We start from the raw sequence: 21,035 nt of genomic DNA, 5'->3' as shown, positions 1-21,035 counted from the left end.
TTTACCGAGTATCCATAGTAACTAGAACAAGGACATGAAGTAGTTGTTTTTGCAACTATGTGTTCTAGTGTGTTTTGAAGATTTTAAAGATTTACATATTTTAAAATACAGGTAATTCTCAACTTATGACCACAATTAAGCCCCAAATTTATGGTGTTAAGTGAGAGATTGAGTTTTGCCCTATTTTACAACTTTTCTTGCCACATTTATTAAGTAAATCATTGTAGTTGTTATAGTAACACGGTTGTTAAGTGAATCTGGTTTCCTCATTGACTTTGCTTGTCAGAAGGTCGCAAAAGGGGATCACATGACTCCAGGACACTGCAACCGACATAAATTGCGAGGTAGTTGTCAAGCATCCAAAAGTAAATCACTTGACCATGGGGATACTACAACAGTCATAAGTGTGAAAAATAGTCATACATCACTTTTTTCAGTGCCGTTGTAATTTTGAGCGATCACTAAATGAACTGCTGTGAGTCAAGGACTAACTGTATTTGTTTGCTACCCACATTGTCAATTAGAACCAGCATATCAAAAATTAGAAAGGTATCTAAAACCATAACACAGCATTTAAAAGAGTTAAGCTTAAAAATGTAACTACCAAGGAAAAAATAATAACCTCTTCATCTAATTGTTTTCTAATGATCTCTTGGGATAGTCGTTGGTTTAGCTATGTATATTTGTAGCCTAAAAACAGGAAAGGAACAAGGGTTTCATTCAAATATACACACGTTGGGTAGTCTGAGGAAGCATTTTTATTTAGATCAGGGGTCCCAACCCCCAGACCGAGGGCCACTAGTGGGCTGCAGAAGCAGCAGGAGACCATGCATGCACACACATCCCTGCTTGCATGAGCAGTGGGCAACCACAGGTGTGAATGCTTCATTTACGCAAGAATCTGGCACGCTTGTCCGCCACTCCCACAAATGGAGCTGCACATGCGCTTGCCAACCGCTCCCATAGTCCCCCTAACCCCCTTCCGCAGAGCCGGAAAGGTTGGGGAACTCTGGTTTAGGCTGTTCGGTTCTGATTTTAATTTTTGTGAGCATGTCTTTGCATACTCTCTTTTTGCTTGCTTTCTGTTTTGTATGAAACCATACTAGTTAAATAGAAATTGGGCAGAAACCAAATTGCAAAAGTATGATAGTTAATAACAAAGATTTGGAAATTTTAATTCACTGAGGCTTTTATTTTTAAATATTGAATTATTATTCTGGTTTATTATTCTTTTTTAGTGCATGCTTCAGTTATTGCAATTAATGAAGCTATTGAGAAAGGAATTGCAGAGCAGACCATCAAAACATTGCAAAATCCTAATGCCATGTTAGTAAATGTGGATGATAATTTTGCCCATGAATATCAGAAGGAACTTTCTGGAGCAAAAAAGAAAAAAGAAGAGAATGCAAGACTTAAGGTGAAGAAATAAATTACTTATTATTCACTGTGTGATGTGAAAGTGAGTTGTCTCAGAACACCAGTTTTAATTTATTTATGGCTGTCTTAAATATGCAAGCTTGTAAAACTTAAAATGTCAAATTTATCAATGCTAGTAAATATTTTTTTGCATATAAAACAAGTTTGTTTGTTTTATGTTTATACCACGCAACCACCCAAAAGATCAATCATTACATATTAATATATCAATAAATGCCTTTACAAAAATACATAAAAAACCAATCAAAATGAAAAATATAAATTAATTTAAATTTAAATCAGCATTTCCCAAAATTAGGAAGCAGACCTACCTTCCTGGAGTGAGGGGAGATGGTAAGAAATAATCGCCTGGCGTCAAAAATTGATTGGAAGGAGAAAAGTGTCAGCTAATTTGGGTTGGTTCCTTTTTACCTCTTTAGGAACACATCCAGAACCTGGTCCAGAATGCAGACGCGCGGGCAATTACGGGGAGTACTAGGTACTCCCATATAACACCGCTCCTGCGCGAGCTGCACTGGCTACCTGTGGCTTTTTGGGTGCGTTTCAAGGTGTTGATTATCACCTTTAAAGCGCTCCATGGCTCAGGACCTAGTTATCTGCGGGATCGCATCCTACCCCACACATCCCTGCGACCAATTCGCTCTCACAGAGAGGGACTCCTCTGGGTACCATCTGCTAAGCAATGCCGGCAGGCAGTGCCCAGGAGTAGGGCCTTCTCTGTGATGGGCCCAACCCTCTGGAACGACCTCCCCCCCCAATATTAGAATCATTGCTGATCTCCGCTCCTTCCGTAAGAAACTCAAGATCCACCTGTTCCAAGTAGCTGGCCTGGCCCAATCATAATCTAATCCCTGACCCTCCTGGCCAGTATTTTAAATTTTAAATTTGGGGGTATTTTAATTGGTTTTAATTATTAGCTAATTTTATGATCATTGTACAGACTTTTTGTTTAATTTGTTTTTCTAGGGTTTTGTATTTCTGTTGTTTATAGTGCATTTTATTTCTGTCTGTACACCGCCCCGAGTCCCCTCGGGGAGAGGGGGCGGTTTATAAATCTAATAAATGAAATGAATGAAATGACATAGCTTGAATGCAAACAAGGGGGAGGGGTTACAAAAATGTCTTAGATGTTTTATGTCTTTCTTATTTACATGACTATGAAAGAGGTAGGAAGGGAATCAAAATCTTCTATTTTATTACTATAGCCCAGGGGTGTCCAAACTTGGGAACTTTAAGACTTCTGGACTTCAACTCCCAGAATTCCCCAGCCAGCCATGCTGGCTGGGGAATTCTGGGAGTTGAAGTCCAGAAGTCTTAAAGTTCCCAAGTTTGGACACCCCTGCTATAGCCAATCTAAATAAAATGCAATAAAGAAGGTCTATTTCTTATTCTGGTTGCCAAGTAGACCTGGTAGCACTGACACCTATTAAGATGAGATTAAATATCAACATTTATTTTTCCAGACTTGGATTCTTCAGAGAATATTAAAAAAGGGAGTCCCACTTACCATTTCTACTATGCCAAAAGTGTAATGTGAATTTAGAAATACAATATAGGCAGTTCAATTTATATTTCAGTTTGGTTCATTATAGAAAATTTAAAATATTAGAATGCTATTACAAAGATAATATTAGTTTAAAGACCTGAATATATATTTTTAGATTATATAATATTTTTGGAATTTATCACTAATCATTTTGTAAAGAATTACATTATTTTACATGAGGAAGGGGTAGCAAAGAAAATAATTATTCATGCAGGAAAGATAGTTTTCTTAGATTTATGTTTTTGAATTATACATGTTCACCTGTTTATAAAGTGAATATTGACATAGTGAAAAGACTCAGAAATATTATGACTTATGTTTGAGAAGTAATTATTTCTTTCTAAATTCAGTCGAAATATATCTTTTGTGTGTTACATGTTTTTGTATGTGGTCTTTCCTCCCATAATTCTCAAAACCTCCTTTTTAAAATCAGGAATACCTCTACCCTTCTTTCTATTAATGGTAATTGTTGCTTCTAGAGTGACTCGGTTTTGGAAGAGGAAAGAGATGTATATGAAGAATTGCTTACACAAGCTGAAATCCAGGGAAACATCAATAAGGTCAACCGTAAGTATTCTTCTCTCTTATGAAAACATTGATTCCTGGCATACCCACTCTTAATATTGGGGGAAAGTACCAGTGTATGTTATTTTCTCACAGTTCATTGAAATCTAAAACTGGCATATATTATTATTATTTCATCAGTAGTGTGTCATTCTTTCAGAGATACTTTGCTGTTCTACTACTACTAATCCTGGATAAGGATATTCTTCTTTGCCCTTTTGCATTCTCAATAACAATACAAACATTATGATTCTAGTCTGCTTTACCACAACTCCTCTCCTCTTCTGCCAGCTGCAAAGTTCTGTAAATTTTGACCCCTCTTACATGTTGCATTTTAGTGTTGGATTTAAGAAGTGTCTATTCTGAAGTGTCCTTGCATGCTTGTCCAGAAGGATTTAATGCAAGTTATCTTAAACAACTGCATGTATCAAAGGGCTAAAAGAGAAATAGAAAATCTTTATAGTGTTTTGCTTTCTGTAAGCATTGTTTTCCTTTCAGTTCACATAGCTTTAGCCCAAGTGAATGAGGCTATTGACATGCAAGATGAAGTGGCACTAATGGCAGGCTTGAACAACCCAGCTCTGAGCCTGCTTGAAGTTCTGCTGCAAAATTCCTCCTGGTACCTAGCACGGTTATTTGATACTAAAGAGCAGAGAACACAGGTAACTGATTATAACGTGCTAGAGTGACACCGAAATCGCTTAACTTTAAAGTGTGATTTCAGTCTTGATACTTTGGCCTTCTTGCAAATAGGAGAGGCTTTCAAAATATTTTATATATAATATTGCATAATTTACTCTTAATTTAACTTGGAAACATAATATTTTCTAAGTTTGGCTATAAACAGGGGAAAATATCTAATTTGAAAAATGTTGAAATTGTCTGACTATTTGCTTTATGAAAGGACACCATGTTTTTTTTATAACAGCCTATTATTGATGTCCCTAAAACTGATATCCACCTAGTAGTTTTTAATATTATGGTATTAATTATTTATTTGCCTTTTAATTAAAATACAGTAAGAAATGTTTTCCCCCTAATCTGTTAGATAGCAGGGGTTCCAATTATCCTCGACAAAAATGAGATTCAGAATGAAGTTAGTGTTGCCAATGAGGAATCAGACTCTCACAAATTTAGTGAGTAACTTGTTAATTTTCACTTATAACTTCACCTCATGGTAAATTTTAAGATTCAGCAGTTCTAACGATAAAATATGAGTCCAGTTATATTTTATCTAAGCTAGTTCCATGATGCTTTTTGTCATTTTTGCTTTGTTGTCACATTGCTTTCATTATTTGGTTCAGTAGCTTATATCCCCTCACCCCACCCTGCCCTCCGCCCCAATTATCGTGTTCTTAATCCAGTTCAATTACTGGGTTAATTACACTTTCCCGCATAAAAGATAGAATTTACTTACTCTATCCCAGTTACTTTGTATTATTAAGTTGGTGTTGTAAAAAATAGAATTTTGAAAGTATGGCATGCTTCTATAATATATTACTTAAAAGTGAGTATGTGTAATTTATTGTTGAAGTTAGTTCTTCGAACACTATGTATAAGAGGGTTCTAAATTTGCAGTTGCCTTTCTGTCAGTTGCTCTTTGCTTCTTGAGATATTAGAGCTTTTCTTCTAGATGTTGATTTGAGCTCACTTTTCATTTCATGCTTTCTTTGGTTTAACTTAAGAGCAATTTATTCTCCATAATATTTGAATTGAATTCATGAATATAATCATTTTTGGTTGTTATATATGCATCCGTTGACTTTTCAATCCGAATTTCTTTAGAGGTAGAGTTTTTATTAGCATATTTATATTTTGTTTCATTATTTGAAACACTAAATGAAAATATGAGTGAGATAAACAAAACCATTAGTTTTATTAAGTGTTGTTCTTCAGTCTAAGCAGGTAATTATTTTGCATGTAGTGGGTTATCCAGTAATGCCTTATATATTTTGACTAGTCAAAGCACATGTGCAAGTGCTCCTGCTTGATATAATGACGCATTCAGCATCTATCTCATGTCTGTGAACTTGTCAGAAAATTAGTTGTATTTGCTGATTTTAATATAATATGCGAAGCATAGAGTTTTAAAGACTGCTGTTTTATTTTGAAGAGAAAACAAATTTCTGCCCTTTATGGTAATACAGCTCTTGAATACAAATTAATATTGAGTAGGCCACTTTTCTTATTTCCCTAATCTTTGATTAGATTAATTTAATAAGAAATATTAGATTATACTTCTTACCTTTAAAAAAAACCAAAGGTCAAGGAAATGCAATTATTTTAATTAAATTATTTGATAAAAACCTGTCAAATTAAATTTCAAAATATAAAGTATAAGCTTGCATGGTTATGAGCACCTTTTATTTGGAATATTTTTTAGATTTTTTTTTTTTTTTTTTGCTTTTGGTAGTTTTCAGCAGATTTCGGTGGCATAATTAGCTTTAAAAAACAATGTAACAATTTTCTTCTTTTATATCATTAGAAATACCAGATATACAATCTGTATAGTAGTATGCGGTGGAGGAGAGTTAACTGGGTTTTTGGATATTTCTCTTTTTTGGCACTAGAACTTATTGCAGTTGACAATATTAACCTTGCAATTCGTAACTGTGACTCAAACATGACAATTGCTGCTTTAATGAAACCTGAAGCCCAGTTACCTGGCGTTTATCCTTCTGCTGCCTCTGTCTATCAGACTGAACTCTTCAATCTCCAGCAACAGAATGCTATGGTAAGATGGAAGTTATTTGAATGTGTCCCCAAAGCCAACTAACTGGAAAATAGATATACTAAATTATCCATAATTTCTTCTTTGACTTTTAAACATGCACTTTCTGTAAAATTTTGTAAAATTATCCTGGTTGTCAGTGCATTTGCACAAATGTATATTCATTATTGTAGAAGATATAAGAAAAAATACTAGATTTTTAAAATGTTTTCATTTGTTTCTAAAGTCATATGTAGTCCTAACTTAATAATTCTGTTCTTGAGCTAGACTTTATCTGAGGATGGATTTAACATCCCTGATAGTTTAGCCTTGGTCATCCTGACCTACCTCAAGGAATCCTTTCTTTGCTATAAAAAGTTGATTACCAATGTTTACAGCTAAAAGAAGGTCTCTTGTTGCAGAGGCTTTGTTAGGCCTCTTTCTACTTCAGATTTTGCTCCTTGAGTTTATTTATCAATGGGTCAGCAGTTGTTTTGTATTTGAACAATTTAGCTATTGTGGCTGGGAGGCAATATATGCTTTCAAAGCGGTTCTTGCAACAGGATCAATTTTCCTAATTTTCTTGTCAAAATTACAACAAAGAAGGAAAAAAGGATAAAGGATAAAAAAAATGATGATATGGAGTATTGAAGAAAAGATAGCATAGAGAGAAGCAAAGAAAGAGAGCAAAATGCCTATAAAAGCATTTGCTTGTTCATTCCTGTATGGTTAATAAAATCAAAAATGAAATAACATTAAAATTTATATATATATGTATTTGTGTTACAACCCCTGGTATGCCCAAATATGGAAGGGAGCTCACTACTCCCCCTTTCTGTCCTTTCGGTTCATTACAGAAGACCAGGCAGAAAACCATATTTTTATTTTTAATGTTGCCTTTGCTATGTTTCTGTTGTATTTGTGCTGATAAATAAATAAATATAGAATTTATAGAGAATAATTATGGAAGCCATCGAAATTGAGAAACACCCCCACAACATGAATAAACATGATGATACCTCCCGCCTACCAAACATCTGGAAACCAGCCCTAGCCAACAAACGAACACCACCCACCACCCAGGCCGTTACAATACAAAACAACAATGCACACACAGCCAGCACCAATCAGCACCAATCTACCAATCATGATACAACCACACAACCAATCATTCCACTTACTGAAACAAAGCCAGCACCCCATCCCCTCCCACCAAGATTTACAGAAAGACGGCAGCTCCGATCCCATTTTAAGCCCAAGCCTGAAGATGGCAAGTGAGATCTTGCCGAAACGTTGCCAAGACAATCTCAATCCTACACGGGAAAAGACCCGAATACAACAAAACCAGCATACCTACACCCATGAAAATCTACGAAAACAAATATATATATTCAAATCCCAGTAAGGGTATGGCTAGCTGATGAGAGCTAATTAGCTCGAAATAGATCTATACTAGTCTCCCTTTATTTATTTATCAGTACAAATACAATATATATATTGTATATATATATATATGTATGTATGTATGTATGTATGTATGTATATATATGTATATATGTATATATGTATTTATATATGTATTTATATATGTATATATGTATTTATGTTACAACCCCTGGTATGCCTAAATATGGGAGGAAGGTCACTACTCCCTCTTTCTGTCCTTCGGCTTATCACAGAAGACCATGCAGGCAGAAAACCATATTTTTATTTTTAATGTTGCCTTTTTATATTTGTGTTGTATTTGTACTGATAAATAAATAAAGGGAGACTAGTATAGATCTATTTTGAGCTAATTAGCTCTCATCAGCTAGCCATACCCTTACTGGGATTCGAACCTGGGCTGTATTATATCTTAGGCAGGATATATGCTGGTTTTGTTGTATTCGGGTCATTTCCCGTGTAAGATTGAGATTGTCTTGGCAACGTTTCGGCAAGATACACACACACACACACACACACACACACACACACACACACATAATTCAGAGAAATATGCAAGCTAATAATTATTGTATTTTCGGATAGTTAAGGTTGGCCTTTCTTAATTTTTTAAAAAAGTACTAATTTTAAGTAAGCAAAACCTGTCATCTACTGTGTACTGTGAATGAAAATAATTTTCAAATGTTTCTTGAGGCAATACTTTAGGTGAGTTAAAATGTTTGCAAAATGATATGTGTTTGCATTTCTAAGATGAAATTTGAAAGCTTACACATTATTTGGTAAAAATGCAGTTGGCTTAATAGACGTATTACTTCAATATTGGCATTGGCTTTTTCAGGGTTAAGCCATAACTCATTTTTTACATATTGAAAGCTTTCCTTTTGCTGATCTGAATATATTTCTACAGAAATACTTAGCTCATGATGAACTGGCTATCGCTGTTGAAATGCTCTCAGCTGTCGTGCTGTTAAATCAAGCTTTGGAAAGTAAGAACATAGAGGCAATAAAAGAACGCCTCAGCAACCCATCCATTGGTTTTAACAACGTGGAGGAAGAGAACTTGCAACGGTAAAAACAATTACAGATGTATTTCTGTGACTTATTTATCACTAATATTTTAAGAAAAAATATATAATTATACAAGTTCTATAATTTAATGGTGCTTTTCTGTGTGCAATTGTTTATTAAACTATTTTAATAATTTTTAAAGTTAGATTAAATAATTTTTAAAGTTAGATTAAAATTTTTAAAATTTTAATCTAACTTTAACTAAAATTGTACAGTAAACTATTGCTACCTCCTCCAGCCCTATATTTATTTTATATTTATATTATGTATATTCACTGTTTTTAATATGACTGTACACCGCCCCGAGTCCCTTCTGGGAGAGGGGCGGTCTAGAAATTAAATAAAAGTTAAAGTTAAAGTTATGATAATCTTTTAGCTAATCTAACTCTAGGTTATAGTACAGTACAAACAATTTTTTTATTGTTTCTTCACAGTTATGCTGACACCTTGCTGTCTATTAAATTAGAGGCTTTGTCTCAAGGACAAGAACATTTAAGCTGGAATGACATCCAGAATTGTATTGACATGGTTAATACACAAATTCAAGAAGAAAATGATAGTAAGTATTTTGATCCATTTAACTGTTCGTTCATACATTTTAATAATAAAATATGGATCGACATATAATATATGTTAAACAGCATTAATTCATTTACAGTACTCAGTTCGTTTCAATAATAATAATAATAATCCAGGATTGTGGGATTTCAAGCCATAACAAAAACTCGTCAACCAGAAACTACATATTAAATGTTTTGTGTGTGTTGCCTGAAAAAAAAACCCCTCCCTTTATTTATTGAATATAGGGAAGATCATTTCCATTTCAACCATCAAACCCATTTAAAAAACAGTTTGGAGATAATTCAATTATAGCAGCAAACTGTTGAATTAATGGTAGACTTTCTATGCTTCAAAAAGATTTCAACAGATCTTCATATATCTGTAAAAACAAGAAGCCTTGAGCATCTTTGTTCCAAAAATAGCATGAAGTTAGTATAATGAAGACAGCCATGCATATGTTAATCTAGCTTTTATTATTAGAATCAAGCAGATAATTTACAAGTGTTCTATAGATATTTGGAGAATTAAACTAGAAGAAATGAGTTTCAAATTGTTCTTCCTCTAGTTATAGTTCACTTATGTATATTCCCATATTGCTGTCCAGTTAAAATTGCTTAAGACTACTAAGTAATTTTGATATGTTTCTTTCAATCAGTCATTCATAAATAAAAGTATATTTTTGTGTACTTTAAAAATGTAATAATTAAAAGCTGAACAATAAATTTGGAATTATTAGTTTAAATCAGTTTGAATATTGATACATAACTACAGTTACATTTCTTTAATAGTATATTAACTGTACACCTTTTTTAATAGAAATTTTGGCAGTGGGTTTTATTAATGAGGCTATTGATCGAGGAGATCCAATAAGAACAATAGAAACACTGCTGCTTCCCACAGCAAAATTACAGAATATAAAAGAAGCAAACGCCTGTCATTATCAAGCAGTTTTGAATGATGCAAAAACACACAAATGTCAGGTAGACAATTTTCAGTACTTTTTCCCCATTTTGTCACAGGTTTTTGTAATTCCTATATATATGCATTGCAATAATTTATTACAGTATGCTGATGGCATCTCTGGAAGATGTAAATCCCCTAAAACCCCTCTCTTTCAAAATGTAGACAAAACATTTTGTTTCTGCATATTCTGTGGAGTCTTGGGGTGCTAGGGAATTATGAATTGTCCTCAGCTTGACATTTTCAAAGATCTAATTGTCTTCTCAGTAATGAATTTGAATCTCTGTTATGCATTCTTTAAATACTATTATACCAGTAACATAATTTTAATGAAATTCTTGGGATTGGATTTTTAAGAATTTGCACAATGGATTTAGGGGTTATTGGCAAATTCCCTGCATCTTTGTGGATGTTATATTCTATAACAGAAAAAAATGCTTAGATGAAGGTTTTGATCTGAGATTGAGCAGTTTGTAATCTTACACGTAACCCTGCCCTTGTAAAACCCATGCCTATCTACATAATGAGAAAATAGTCACATAATATTGTGAAAACATGAAACCTGTTGCACACTTAGGAAATATAGCTGTCCTGTCCTGCACACTTATGAAATGTAGCTGTCCTATCCTGCAGTCCTATGATGCAAAAGTGGAATCACTGTCATTTTTTTATTTTTTACTACAGGGGTGTGTTACTGTAGAATCAGAGCAAAAAATAAATTTTATTTCATTTATATTTAAATTTAGCTAAGATATAGTTAATACGTTACATGCAGAATAGTTTTTTTTTTCTCATGTAACATTAAAGATTACAATTTGGTATCATCTATGGAGATTGTCAATTATTCAGATCATGGTTGTTGCATAACAAATAGATTAGTCTGAACTTATTCTTCCATTTCCTCAATTCCACCCCAACATTCAGCCACAATGGATGAAGTTTCTTGGATAAGAAGCAAAACATCTTTTCTTCCTCAAGGGGAAAAACATAGTCCGGTTGCCTTTTTAAAAAGCACCTTTGAGGCGATTTGGTATCTACAGTATTTCAGCTAATATTTGGGGGCATATTCAAAACATTTGACAGCCACATCCCACTCTAGGCTTAGATTGTGCACAACTCCGGCTTATTATGTTTGCCATATTGTCTAGCTGCTATTATGTCAAGCAGTACATGCAATCTTCTAGTTTAGCAATGAAATTTGGGAATTGCCCATAAAACAGGAGCAACTAAGGCTTAACAAATCATTTAGAAGACTGATTTCCTTGTGACATGGCTACATGGAACTTAACACTTCTCAAAGAATTTTGTGGCTTACATCCTTTAGGGCTTGGTGCCGCTGGGCTAATAGAATAACAGAATTGGAAGGGACCTTGGGGGTAGTCTAACCCCCTGTGATACACAAAGGCCTTCCACTGGGACTATGAACATGAAAGGCTCTTAAAGCCTTCAGCTTCCAAATGTTTGTGTAATCAGTAGCTTCACTGCTTAAATAAAGTGTGTGTATTACTACCTTGTTGATTTTTTTTAAAGGATTAAATACTAAATTGGTCGAGAAGTTGAAGATTCTTAATTAATATAATAATTAATAGCATTCAAATTTAGCCAAGTAATCATTAAAACTAAACATTAAATCATAATGTAAAATATTTTTGAGACATGTTAGAAATATAACATTGCTTAAATTTAAAGAATCACTCATTGCTGAAAAAAAAGTCCGGGCTTATTTATTTTTTGTTGTCAATTATAAAGATATGCTACAACCAAAGCATGATCAAACCAAAGTACCAGTGTAACTTTTAACCCTGGGAATTAAACATTTTCCCCAGCGAAATAAATATGAATAGCTTTAAGTATTTGCATATAATTTGATGTTTGACATTATAAAAATAGAAGTCTTAAATAGGTAATTTTGTCAAAAATTTATGTATCTGCAGCTATCAAATATCACAGGAGAGACATGTCATGTTTTTTCTTCCTGAGCTATTTTAACCATGGTGAGATAGGTCTTGGTGTTGTCATTGACTTTGGACATCAGGAAATAAAGGAAAGGATCAAGACAACTATTCAGGCTGCTTAGGCATAAAGTAATCAGATAAAAGAAATATAAATTATCTTTAGAACTATAATAATAATTCAGATGATGAGCAATTAGTATAACATTGCTAGGAATATAACAAATAGCAAAAATGCTGAGCACAAGAAGACTAATTTTGATGTACCAGAACCACTTTTGTTCATAAGCCTTGAGTGTTTGAATAATGGAAACGTAACAAAAAATAACAATGCAAAGTGGAATCATAAATCCAAACACTGCAAGGAAGATAAAGTAGTAGTGTTGGAGAGGAAGCATAGTTTCACAAACATTAAAAACATCATGGCAGGTAATGATATTTAGCTGGTCCAGACGATAGCTTTGTTTCATGATTATCAAAGGCAGCATATATAAAAAAACAACCGTCCACACCACAACACAAGTTGAAGTAGCTAAGAACTTTTTAGGTAGAGTCCTGAAGGTAAACGGATGAACAATGGCCATGTAACGGCTGATGCTGATACCCGTGAGAAGCAGGGTGGAGCAGTATGTATTTCCATAGAAGACAGCAGTCATGATTCGACACATTGCTTCTCCAAATATCCAGTTATTGCCATTCAGGTGGTATGCAATTCTGAATGGCAGCATTATACAGAAAAAGAAATCTGAAATAGCCAAATTTGTGTAGAATATGGCAGTACGGACTGATCTGATTCTGAAAAACAGCATCCACAGTGTTGCGACATTGGCTGGTACTCCTATTAAGACAACAGCTATGTATATAGCTGGTAACATCTTCACACTCAGTGAGCTAGTAAGGTACTCCATGGTGATATTATTTACTTTCAGTGATGAGATGTTGGATATGTCCATAGGACACTTTTCTTTTTTGTGATTGGGCTTTGTCAGTCCATCTAGGGCGGAAATAGGTATCGGCTCATACATATCTTGCGGAGTGCCATAGAAAGTCTTAATGGGGAGTGATTTATCATGTTGAAAGTTCAAACTGCTGTTTTCATTCTTCTTTTCTAAAAATTGAAAAACAATGAAAATGTAAACTGTACAACAGAAATAAGCAGTGATATTTAAAAGTTTCTTTCTTAATAAAGAAGACTTATTCCACAAGCATTAACAGGAGAGTGACATTTTAAAGTTCGTTTAAGAAAGAAAATAGAGGACTGGAAAAGTATCCTGTTTATCAAATAAGCTTTGTTTGTTCTATATTATGTTAGGGAATAAAATTAGCTGTGTTGAGGATAATTCTAAATAACTCTTAGTGGAAAAGAAAGACATTGAAAGGGGGGGGGGGGATGAGAATTGGCTCCCTAAAAGTCCTGCATTTCTCAATGGATTAAAGGTAGCCCTCTGTTTTCTGTTGCTAAGTGAGACAGTAGTTAAGTGAATTTACCTCATTTTATGACATTTGTTAAGTGAAGCTACTAAGTTAACATGGTTGTTAAGTGAATTTGGCTTTTGTTTGTCAGAAGTTTGCAAAAAATGATCTCATGATCTCGGGACACTGCAGGCGTCATAAATATGAGTCAATTGCCACACATTGAATTTTGATCATGTGATCATGGGGATGCTGCAATGGTCGTAAGTGTGAAAAACAGTCATAAGTCACTTTTTTCACTGCCATTGTAACTTTGAACAGTCACTGAATGAACTATTGTAAGTTGAGGACTACCTGTATTTGAGAGGGAATGTAGCCCTGTATAAGTAAGTAAGTAAGTAAGAAAGGAAGGAAGGAAGGAAGGAAGGAAGGAAGGAAGGAAGGAAGGAAGGAAGGAAGGAAGGAAGGAAGATTGTCCACCCCTGTGTAATAGAGGGCTTCTCAAATGGATGTAAGTATTTTTAAAAAATTATTTAGAACTATGTTACTTAATAAATAGCTGAAGAACAAAATGTATGTTTTCCCTTCTTTCTGAGGGTGTATATTTTTAAGTGATTGCTAATCCATATGTAATGGGACATATCACTAAACGGTAATGCAATGTTTTCTATCCATGTCCCATGAATAAAAAAACATTAATTTAAAGGGGAAATCCATCTGATTTGAGACCTTCTTTAATAACCTATTTGAGCCTGTATGGTTGTTTTCTCTCAGTAGCAGATCTAGTTGCTAACAAAATTAAAAAGGGTCAAGTTACTGACACACAAAATCACATATCTTACCTTTCCGGCACAAACAGGAAGACAGATAGAACAATCCAGTTGTCAATAGGATCCAAGTTTTCATTGTAGCAGTGATCAATTCTTAATTTTCTACAATAGGCATTTTAACTTGTAGAGTCTTGCTTAATCCCCATTTTAGTGAAAAGAGCTCAGAGCATCCGATCTGTTTACTGAACTCATCCTCTTTAGCAATTTTGCAGAAAATGGCTGATTTGTCCTTTTTCTTGTAGTGAGCAGGGTATGAGGCATCAGAATGCGGAAGTGGGCGTGACTGCTTAAACTTCCAATCAACACAGACAAGAATTAACTCTTGAAGTACTGTTAGTAGAGAATGAAATAATTATTTTGTACAAATAGTGACTGAATTTAAAAACATTTGTTTACATTTTACAGTGTCTCCTTACATTTTCATTGGAACATATTGCTACCAGACATGAAGGACAAAAACATACAAAACTTTCTGTTCTCTTCTAGTAGTTGACTAGATTTTTACAGTCCAGATTTGGTAACCCGATTTGGTAACCCTAACTTGCAACTGGAAAGAGAAGTCGTAGCTAGAGTCACGTAACATTATCTAGCAAGCAATTCATTTTAACAAAATTGTATATGTCTGGGAAAATGAATTGCAGAATCAAATGGATTGTAAAAATAACTTTATAGCATTTTAATAAGGAATTTGTTCTTAGCACAAAGGAGGAACAGACTATTAAAAGAGAATGCCTGCTTCTTTGAACTGTTGATGAAACCATTGGTCACATCCTTAGCCATGGAGCTGTACTCCAGTCTAGGAGCTGGTTTATATAAAATATTTTCCGAATTATCCTTAGGAAGCTAAAATATGAAAATAACTGAAAAACAAAGAGATATAACTGGTCTTCCGTTTGGGAAACTTCTGTCTTTAGAGCAAATTTGCTATAATTTTGGAGTCGTCTTCTTACCTCGACTTTCTGTGGGCTAGTTCTGCCTTTTTCATACTCCTTGCTTAACTCCTTGTGCTGTTTTTGTCAGGGCTGAATGTAGCTACTTTACTTCGCTGCTTCCATTCAAAAATGAGGGGTCCTTAGTGCTTTTGGGGCTTGGTTGTTTCCTTGCAGATGTTTCATTACCTAATTAGTAGCACCGATGATGTTATCTAGTTTGGGTAATGAAACATCTATAAGGAGCCAAGCTCAGAGACCATCAAGGACCCCTCATTTCAACCCTGAGCTACAAATATTATTTATTGGTCCTTTCAAGAATCTTGAAACTACAAACTAACTTTTCCTCTGGTATTTGATTCAGCTTCATGTATGTATCATTCTATTTTATTTTGATTTATTTATTTATTTTGTGAAACATGAATTAGATAACAGATATAAGTATAAACATTATGAATACATGATATGAATACGAATACAAGGGAATATTATGCACGCCCCTTAAAACCTCTTAGGAATGGGGTGAGGTTGACAGTAGACAGTCTAAAGTTAAAGTTTTGGGGGTTTGGGGAAGAAACCACAGTGTCAGGTAGTGGATTCCAGACATTGACAACTCTGTTACTAGAGTCGTATATTCTGCAGTCAAGTTTGGAGCGCTTTATCATACGTTTGTATCTATTGTGTGCTTGTGTGTTGTTGTGGTTGAAGCTGAAGTATTCATTGACAGGTAGGACATTGTAACAGATAATTTTATGTACTACGCTTAGGACGGATCGAAGTTCTAAGTTGTCTAAGCCCAAAATTTCAAGTCTGGTGCCATAAGGTATTCTATTGCGAGCAGAGGAGTAGAGGATTCTTCTCGTGAAATATCTCTGAACTTGTTCGATTGTTCATTTGATTGTGATGTTTTTCACTGGGAATACATTTTAAATACACATGCCTGCTGTTTTAATTATTATAGTACCCTACAATCCATGTTTTATGTAAGTTCAAATATATAAGTAGAAAATTAGAATTATAAAAACTGAATATAACTCTCAATTATGGTTTTAAAAACCATATTAAGTATTAACACATTAGACTAATACATCTTATCTGATATAGTAATGATAGTGTGATTTACATGAACTGAAAGCATAGACATTCTAGACATTCTGTACAATAGAGATAATTCAAGGTGAGTTGTGTTGAGAATTAATAGGTATTCTGGGAAGGAAAGAGAGTAGGCCTCCCTTTGCAATTAGTCCTTATCAGGCCTTTAATTTTCATAATATAAATGCATACCAGTATCCCCTTTTTAGAACAGCTTAATAATCTTGGGATATTTTGGTTGACCAAGTTAAATTTTCAAAAATTGTAATGTCTAGTTTTATCTTTGTTTTAACCAGGAATCTCATGATAGTTCATCCATGCTTTGGCTAGATGAAATACAGAAAGGAATTGATGATGCTAACAGAAACTTGGAAGAGGCATCAAAATGTGAGAACTGATTTGAATATTAAGCCCTACTTCTTTTGCAGTCGCTACTAGATTTATAATTGATTTCAGCATGCATTCTCAAATTAATCTTCTATCTTGGAACATATGTTTGGCAACTTGATTGTATGAAAGTACTTAATGTGCAACATCTTGCAACAGATGTGAGCTTCTAAAATGATTTCACAATTTGACTTCAATGACCTCCTGAATTTGAGAATTGGGCAATCAGTAACTATTTGTCATTATGGCTATATGCACCCTACAAGCTGTGTGTGGTTCTCCGTACGTGTGTGGAAAGATCATTTTGCATTTTAAACTTAAGGACTTCTCATAGACATCTATTTGGCCACTTTAGCAACAGGAAGCTGTATCAACTGAATGGTTATTATTTCAAGTCTGCAAAAATCTGGATAAATACCAGATGAGAACAAAAAGATACAGAAAGAAAGTTTTTGCTACTGTCTAGTTGGTCTTCAGGATTTTGCAGTCCAGATGTGATAGCTCTGCGCAAATGGGTCTTTAGAAAACAGAATTAAATAGATGAAAGGGAACTAAAATTGATCTTTAAGGTCCCAACTATATTGCTGATCAATTGAGAGCTGAACAAAAAGAAATGTTTTTCTGGGAATCTGCTGAGTATGTAGAGACGTACGTCAAGTTCCCTATTAAACAGGCAAACACCTGTTAGGAATCTTGCTCAGAGTTAATTAAAATGCTTATTACACTTAGCATTGATGTCATTCTGTTCATTACAATACTGCATATATTGCAGGAAACTACCTTTTATTTGTAAGTGATTGATTATCTGAAATCATATAGACAAAAATATTTGCTACGATAATTCTGAAAAGCTTCATAAAATAGCTTTAAATCATGTCACAATATGAGAATTGCAAAGTGTTGATGGCATCTGGGCTGAAAAAATCTAAATGAGAATTTGATGGTGGTCAAAAGGTACAATTCTCTGATCTCTGCCTTTCCCCAGTGCTTGTCTAGATTGTTACAACCTAGATATGGAAAGCCTGGTATTGGGTACATTAAGCATAGTTGGTGGGGGGAAGATTTTAACTAATTAGTATTTTTAAAATATGCCAATTTACATGTGGTGGCAGATCCATGTGTCAAACTTGATTTAATTGAGAGTCACATCAGGGTTGTGTTTGACCTCCAGGGGTGTGTGGCCAGGGTGGGCATGGCCAGGGTGCACATGACCAGCTCGACATCACTCATGTCAGGGGGCACCTGTGGTGGTCTGGGTGAGGCTGTGGCAGAATCCATTGTCTCCTGCAGAGGAAGATGAGACCAGGGAGAGGGTCAAATCCTTCTCCTTCAGAGGAGACTCGCCGTGTCTCTCAGGCCACACAGAGGACCCCCCAGATGGTGGTCTAGGCTGTCTAGAGCCCTAGGCAGCAGAGGGCAAGCACCCATCCCAGGCTTCAAGCTCCCAGGGCACCAGGACCGCACAGCCCAGCCCTGCTTCTCCGAGACGGTGCCTGACAGTGTTTACCTCCTCCTCGAGGCTGTTGCTGCAGTTCTCGCTCTACTTGGCCAGGCTGCTCATAGTGTGCCTGGGAGGGCAAAGTGTGTGGGTCATAGGGAGGTCAACTCCCTCTCCATGCAAGGAGACCCAGCTTTGTAACCAAAGGATCCTCAGCAATAGAATGGAAGACCACCAGGAGAGATCAGGAAACAGAGACAAGGGGATGGCAAAAGGGCAGCAGGGCTGCTGGTGGCCAAGTGCTAAGGCAGGACTTCCCTCAGACCCTCCCTCCCTCCCTCTCCTTCCTTCCCCTCTTTCCTTCTTTTTCCTTCCTTGCTTTCTTCCCATCTTCCCTTTTTATTTGTCTTTCCTCTTTCCCTTTCTCCTTTCCTGTCCCTTCTTAGATGCTCAAATGCAAAAGGGGAAACATTTCTCAATGCCTCTTTGCCTTGTGAACAAATGCCACTTTTGCTAATAGTTTGTTTTGCTAGCATTCTGCCAGCAAAAATGGAGCTCCGTTTTTGGCAGCGACGGCCTCCTGCAGCCCTTTGTCAATGAAAATGGAGCTTGGGGGGCTGCACAGCCCTCCTGAGGTCCATTTTTACTGGCAAAGGCACCACGGGCCAGACCTTTGCTGTTTCCATGGTGGCCCCGCGGGCCAGATCTAACCACCTTGTGGGCTGGAGGTATCCCGTGGTTCTTGAGTTTAACACCCCTGTTTTATGTGTAAAAAGATTAAAGGGTGACATAATGATAAGCAACAAAGGTACAAATACTATTTGTAATACCTTAAGACAGCAATTCATTCCTCTGTTTTTTGCTTAAAAATGAAGCCATGGACTCTGAATCTAAATATTTATATTCTTTGGGAGCTTTGTTCCCAATGTTCCAAGCCAAACATTCTCCTAAGATGTTACATTCTGGAATGTAAACAATCTGTAAATACTTTGTATCTCAACCCTTATGTAATAATATAAAATGGTCATCCGAAATTAATAGGATTTCTTGAATGGGAGGAAAAAGAACAAGTATCAAATGCAACATTAAAAATGAAAAATAAGTTGCCAAAATTTGAATCCCTCAAATTTAAGAGGAGAAACTCTTGAACTGAAGCAAGCAGTAGAGCCTTCTCGGTATCTCATATTAGTTTAGAACACAAGAATAAGGAATTTCAAGGTTGCAACTGCCCTCCCTCCTCTTGACAATTATTGCTTCACTTAGAAAACCAGCACATCTGGGAGGAATCTGGAGAGAATCCCTTATCTTGATTAATTCTATTTTCACTGTGTGAAGAAATAACAAATACTGCTTTGTCACCTACATTCTGGAATGCGTTCAACAGAGGCCGTGTACCATATGGTACTTCTAAAAGTGTAGATCAGAAATGTCAAACTTAAGGGCACAGGACTTTGTCACTTGAAAATCTTGGATGCATTCCCCAGAACCCTTTCAATAGTTATCCTTAATTGTAATGTGTTACCTTGAATGTTTAATGTGACAGAAGGGCAGAACAATTAAATACTTGGAAAGTAATTGCATTAACTATATTTAATTACAATGTATATTAAACTAAGCTAAATATAGCTTTTGTCACAGCCCATGTCTTTGCCTTGCATATCTCTAGTTTCCACTATAAATTTGGCCAAAGAAGGTCTTTGTTCAAGGCTCAGTGTTATATACAGCTCCTTCCATGGCAATTTATCACCCAGATTTTCAGTCTTTAAAACATGCTTCAAAAGGTTCATATACATCTGTACATATTCATGCACAAAACATGCTCCCATTTAATTTTATATGTTCAAATTAGATATGTAATAAAATCAAATTAGTCTTGGAAACTAATGTGCAAATTTAAACTTTGTCATTGATTGACATGAATTGGAGTACAAAGTCACCACCATCCTATATTTATCTATAATGTTGGGGTTGTGTATGCTTTTCAATCCTTGCCATCCCATGCCTCCCCTCTTACTCTTCCTGACCCTCCCCACACTCCTATACACTCCCTTGCTCCCTCCTTCACTCGGCAGCAGCCTCTTACCTGTCTGTGAGCTTGGGACTTTCAACTTTCTAACAGTTTCCCTACTGACTTTGGTTGTGGGAGGTCAGCAAAAAGTTGCCTCTCCCAACACCCGTAGGAGTAATTTAACAATGACAACTGTGACTGCAGGAATTGCCATAGCCCTTTACAACTGCATTGCTTAGTAATGGAATTTTGATCCCAATTGCCACCATAAATCAAGAACCACCTATAACTTAGTAGTATTGATTCTTTCTTTTAAAAGGCAGACAACCTTTAATATGGGGGTGGGGGGAGTGCAGAAAGAAAAAACATGCAGATTGCCTATTCTTTGTGTAAGATATTGTGGGAAATGTACAATACTAATACTTCGTTGATTCTACTCCTTAGTGGCTATTGGAATATGTATGATTAACCAGTGTTTAGAAAAAGGTGATTCTGCATCGATCATCACAATTTTACAGTCACCTAATTTCAATCTGAAAGCTGTTCCAGAATGTGCTGAAATCTACTATGAACATTTGCAGGAAACTAAGAATTTAAAAACCAAAGGTATTGTTGTTTGTGCCATTTTACATAGCATAAGAAATGTATAATTCTACTGAGGTACTCCAGCGCTCTTCTTATTTAAATATTTCATTAA

At 35.3% G+C, this 21,035-nt stretch overlaps 2 protein-coding genes across 3 annotated transcripts in view; one reads left to right on the top strand and one right to left on the bottom strand.

The window, feature by feature from the left end:
• The window catches only part of IQGAP2 (IQ motif containing GTPase activating protein 2), a 134,651-nt gene that overhangs the window by 83,436 nt on the left and 30,180 nt on the right, over window positions 1-21,035 (top strand). Inside the window, exons 8-17 of one of the 2 annotated variants that reach the window (XM_081940132.1) lie at window positions 1,239-1,417; window positions 3,463-3,550; window positions 4,046-4,209; window positions 4,596-4,683; window positions 6,118-6,281; window positions 8,608-8,768; window positions 9,203-9,327; window positions 10,146-10,309; window positions 16,802-16,892; window positions 20,783-20,944. In XM_081940132.1, the coding sequence (XP_081796258.1) occupies window positions 1,239-1,417; window positions 3,463-3,550; window positions 4,046-4,209; window positions 4,596-4,683; window positions 6,118-6,281; window positions 8,608-8,768; window positions 9,203-9,327; window positions 10,146-10,309; window positions 16,802-16,892; window positions 20,783-20,944 (1,386 nt within the window). The remainder of the gene's footprint in view (window positions 1-1,238; window positions 1,418-3,462; window positions 3,551-4,045; window positions 4,210-4,595; window positions 4,684-6,117; window positions 6,282-8,607; window positions 8,769-9,202; window positions 9,328-10,145; window positions 10,310-16,801; window positions 16,893-20,782; window positions 20,945-21,035) is intronic. The other variant, XM_081940133.1, reaches the window with a different exon arrangement.
• F2RL2 (coagulation factor II thrombin receptor like 2) lies at window positions 11,992-14,687 on the bottom strand. The gene is made up of 2 exons (XM_081940136.1): window positions 14,497-14,687; window positions 11,992-13,349 (listed from the first exon to the last, which is right to left on the bottom strand). The coding sequence occupies exons 1-2, from the start codon at window positions 14,558-14,560 to the stop codon at window positions 12,250-12,252; spliced, it is 1,164 nt and encodes a 387-aa protein (XP_081796262.1). The 5' UTR covers window positions 14,561-14,687; the 3' UTR covers window positions 11,992-12,249.

The sequence above is a fragment of the Natrix helvetica genome (genome assembly GCF_964273705.1).
Source record: "Natrix helvetica genome assembly, chromosome: 2".
NCBI lineage: Eukaryota > Metazoa > Chordata > Lepidosauria > Squamata > Natricidae > Natrix > Natrix helvetica.
Note: the sequence above shows the minus strand (reverse complement) of the source record. Positions and strands in the feature narration are given on the sequence as shown.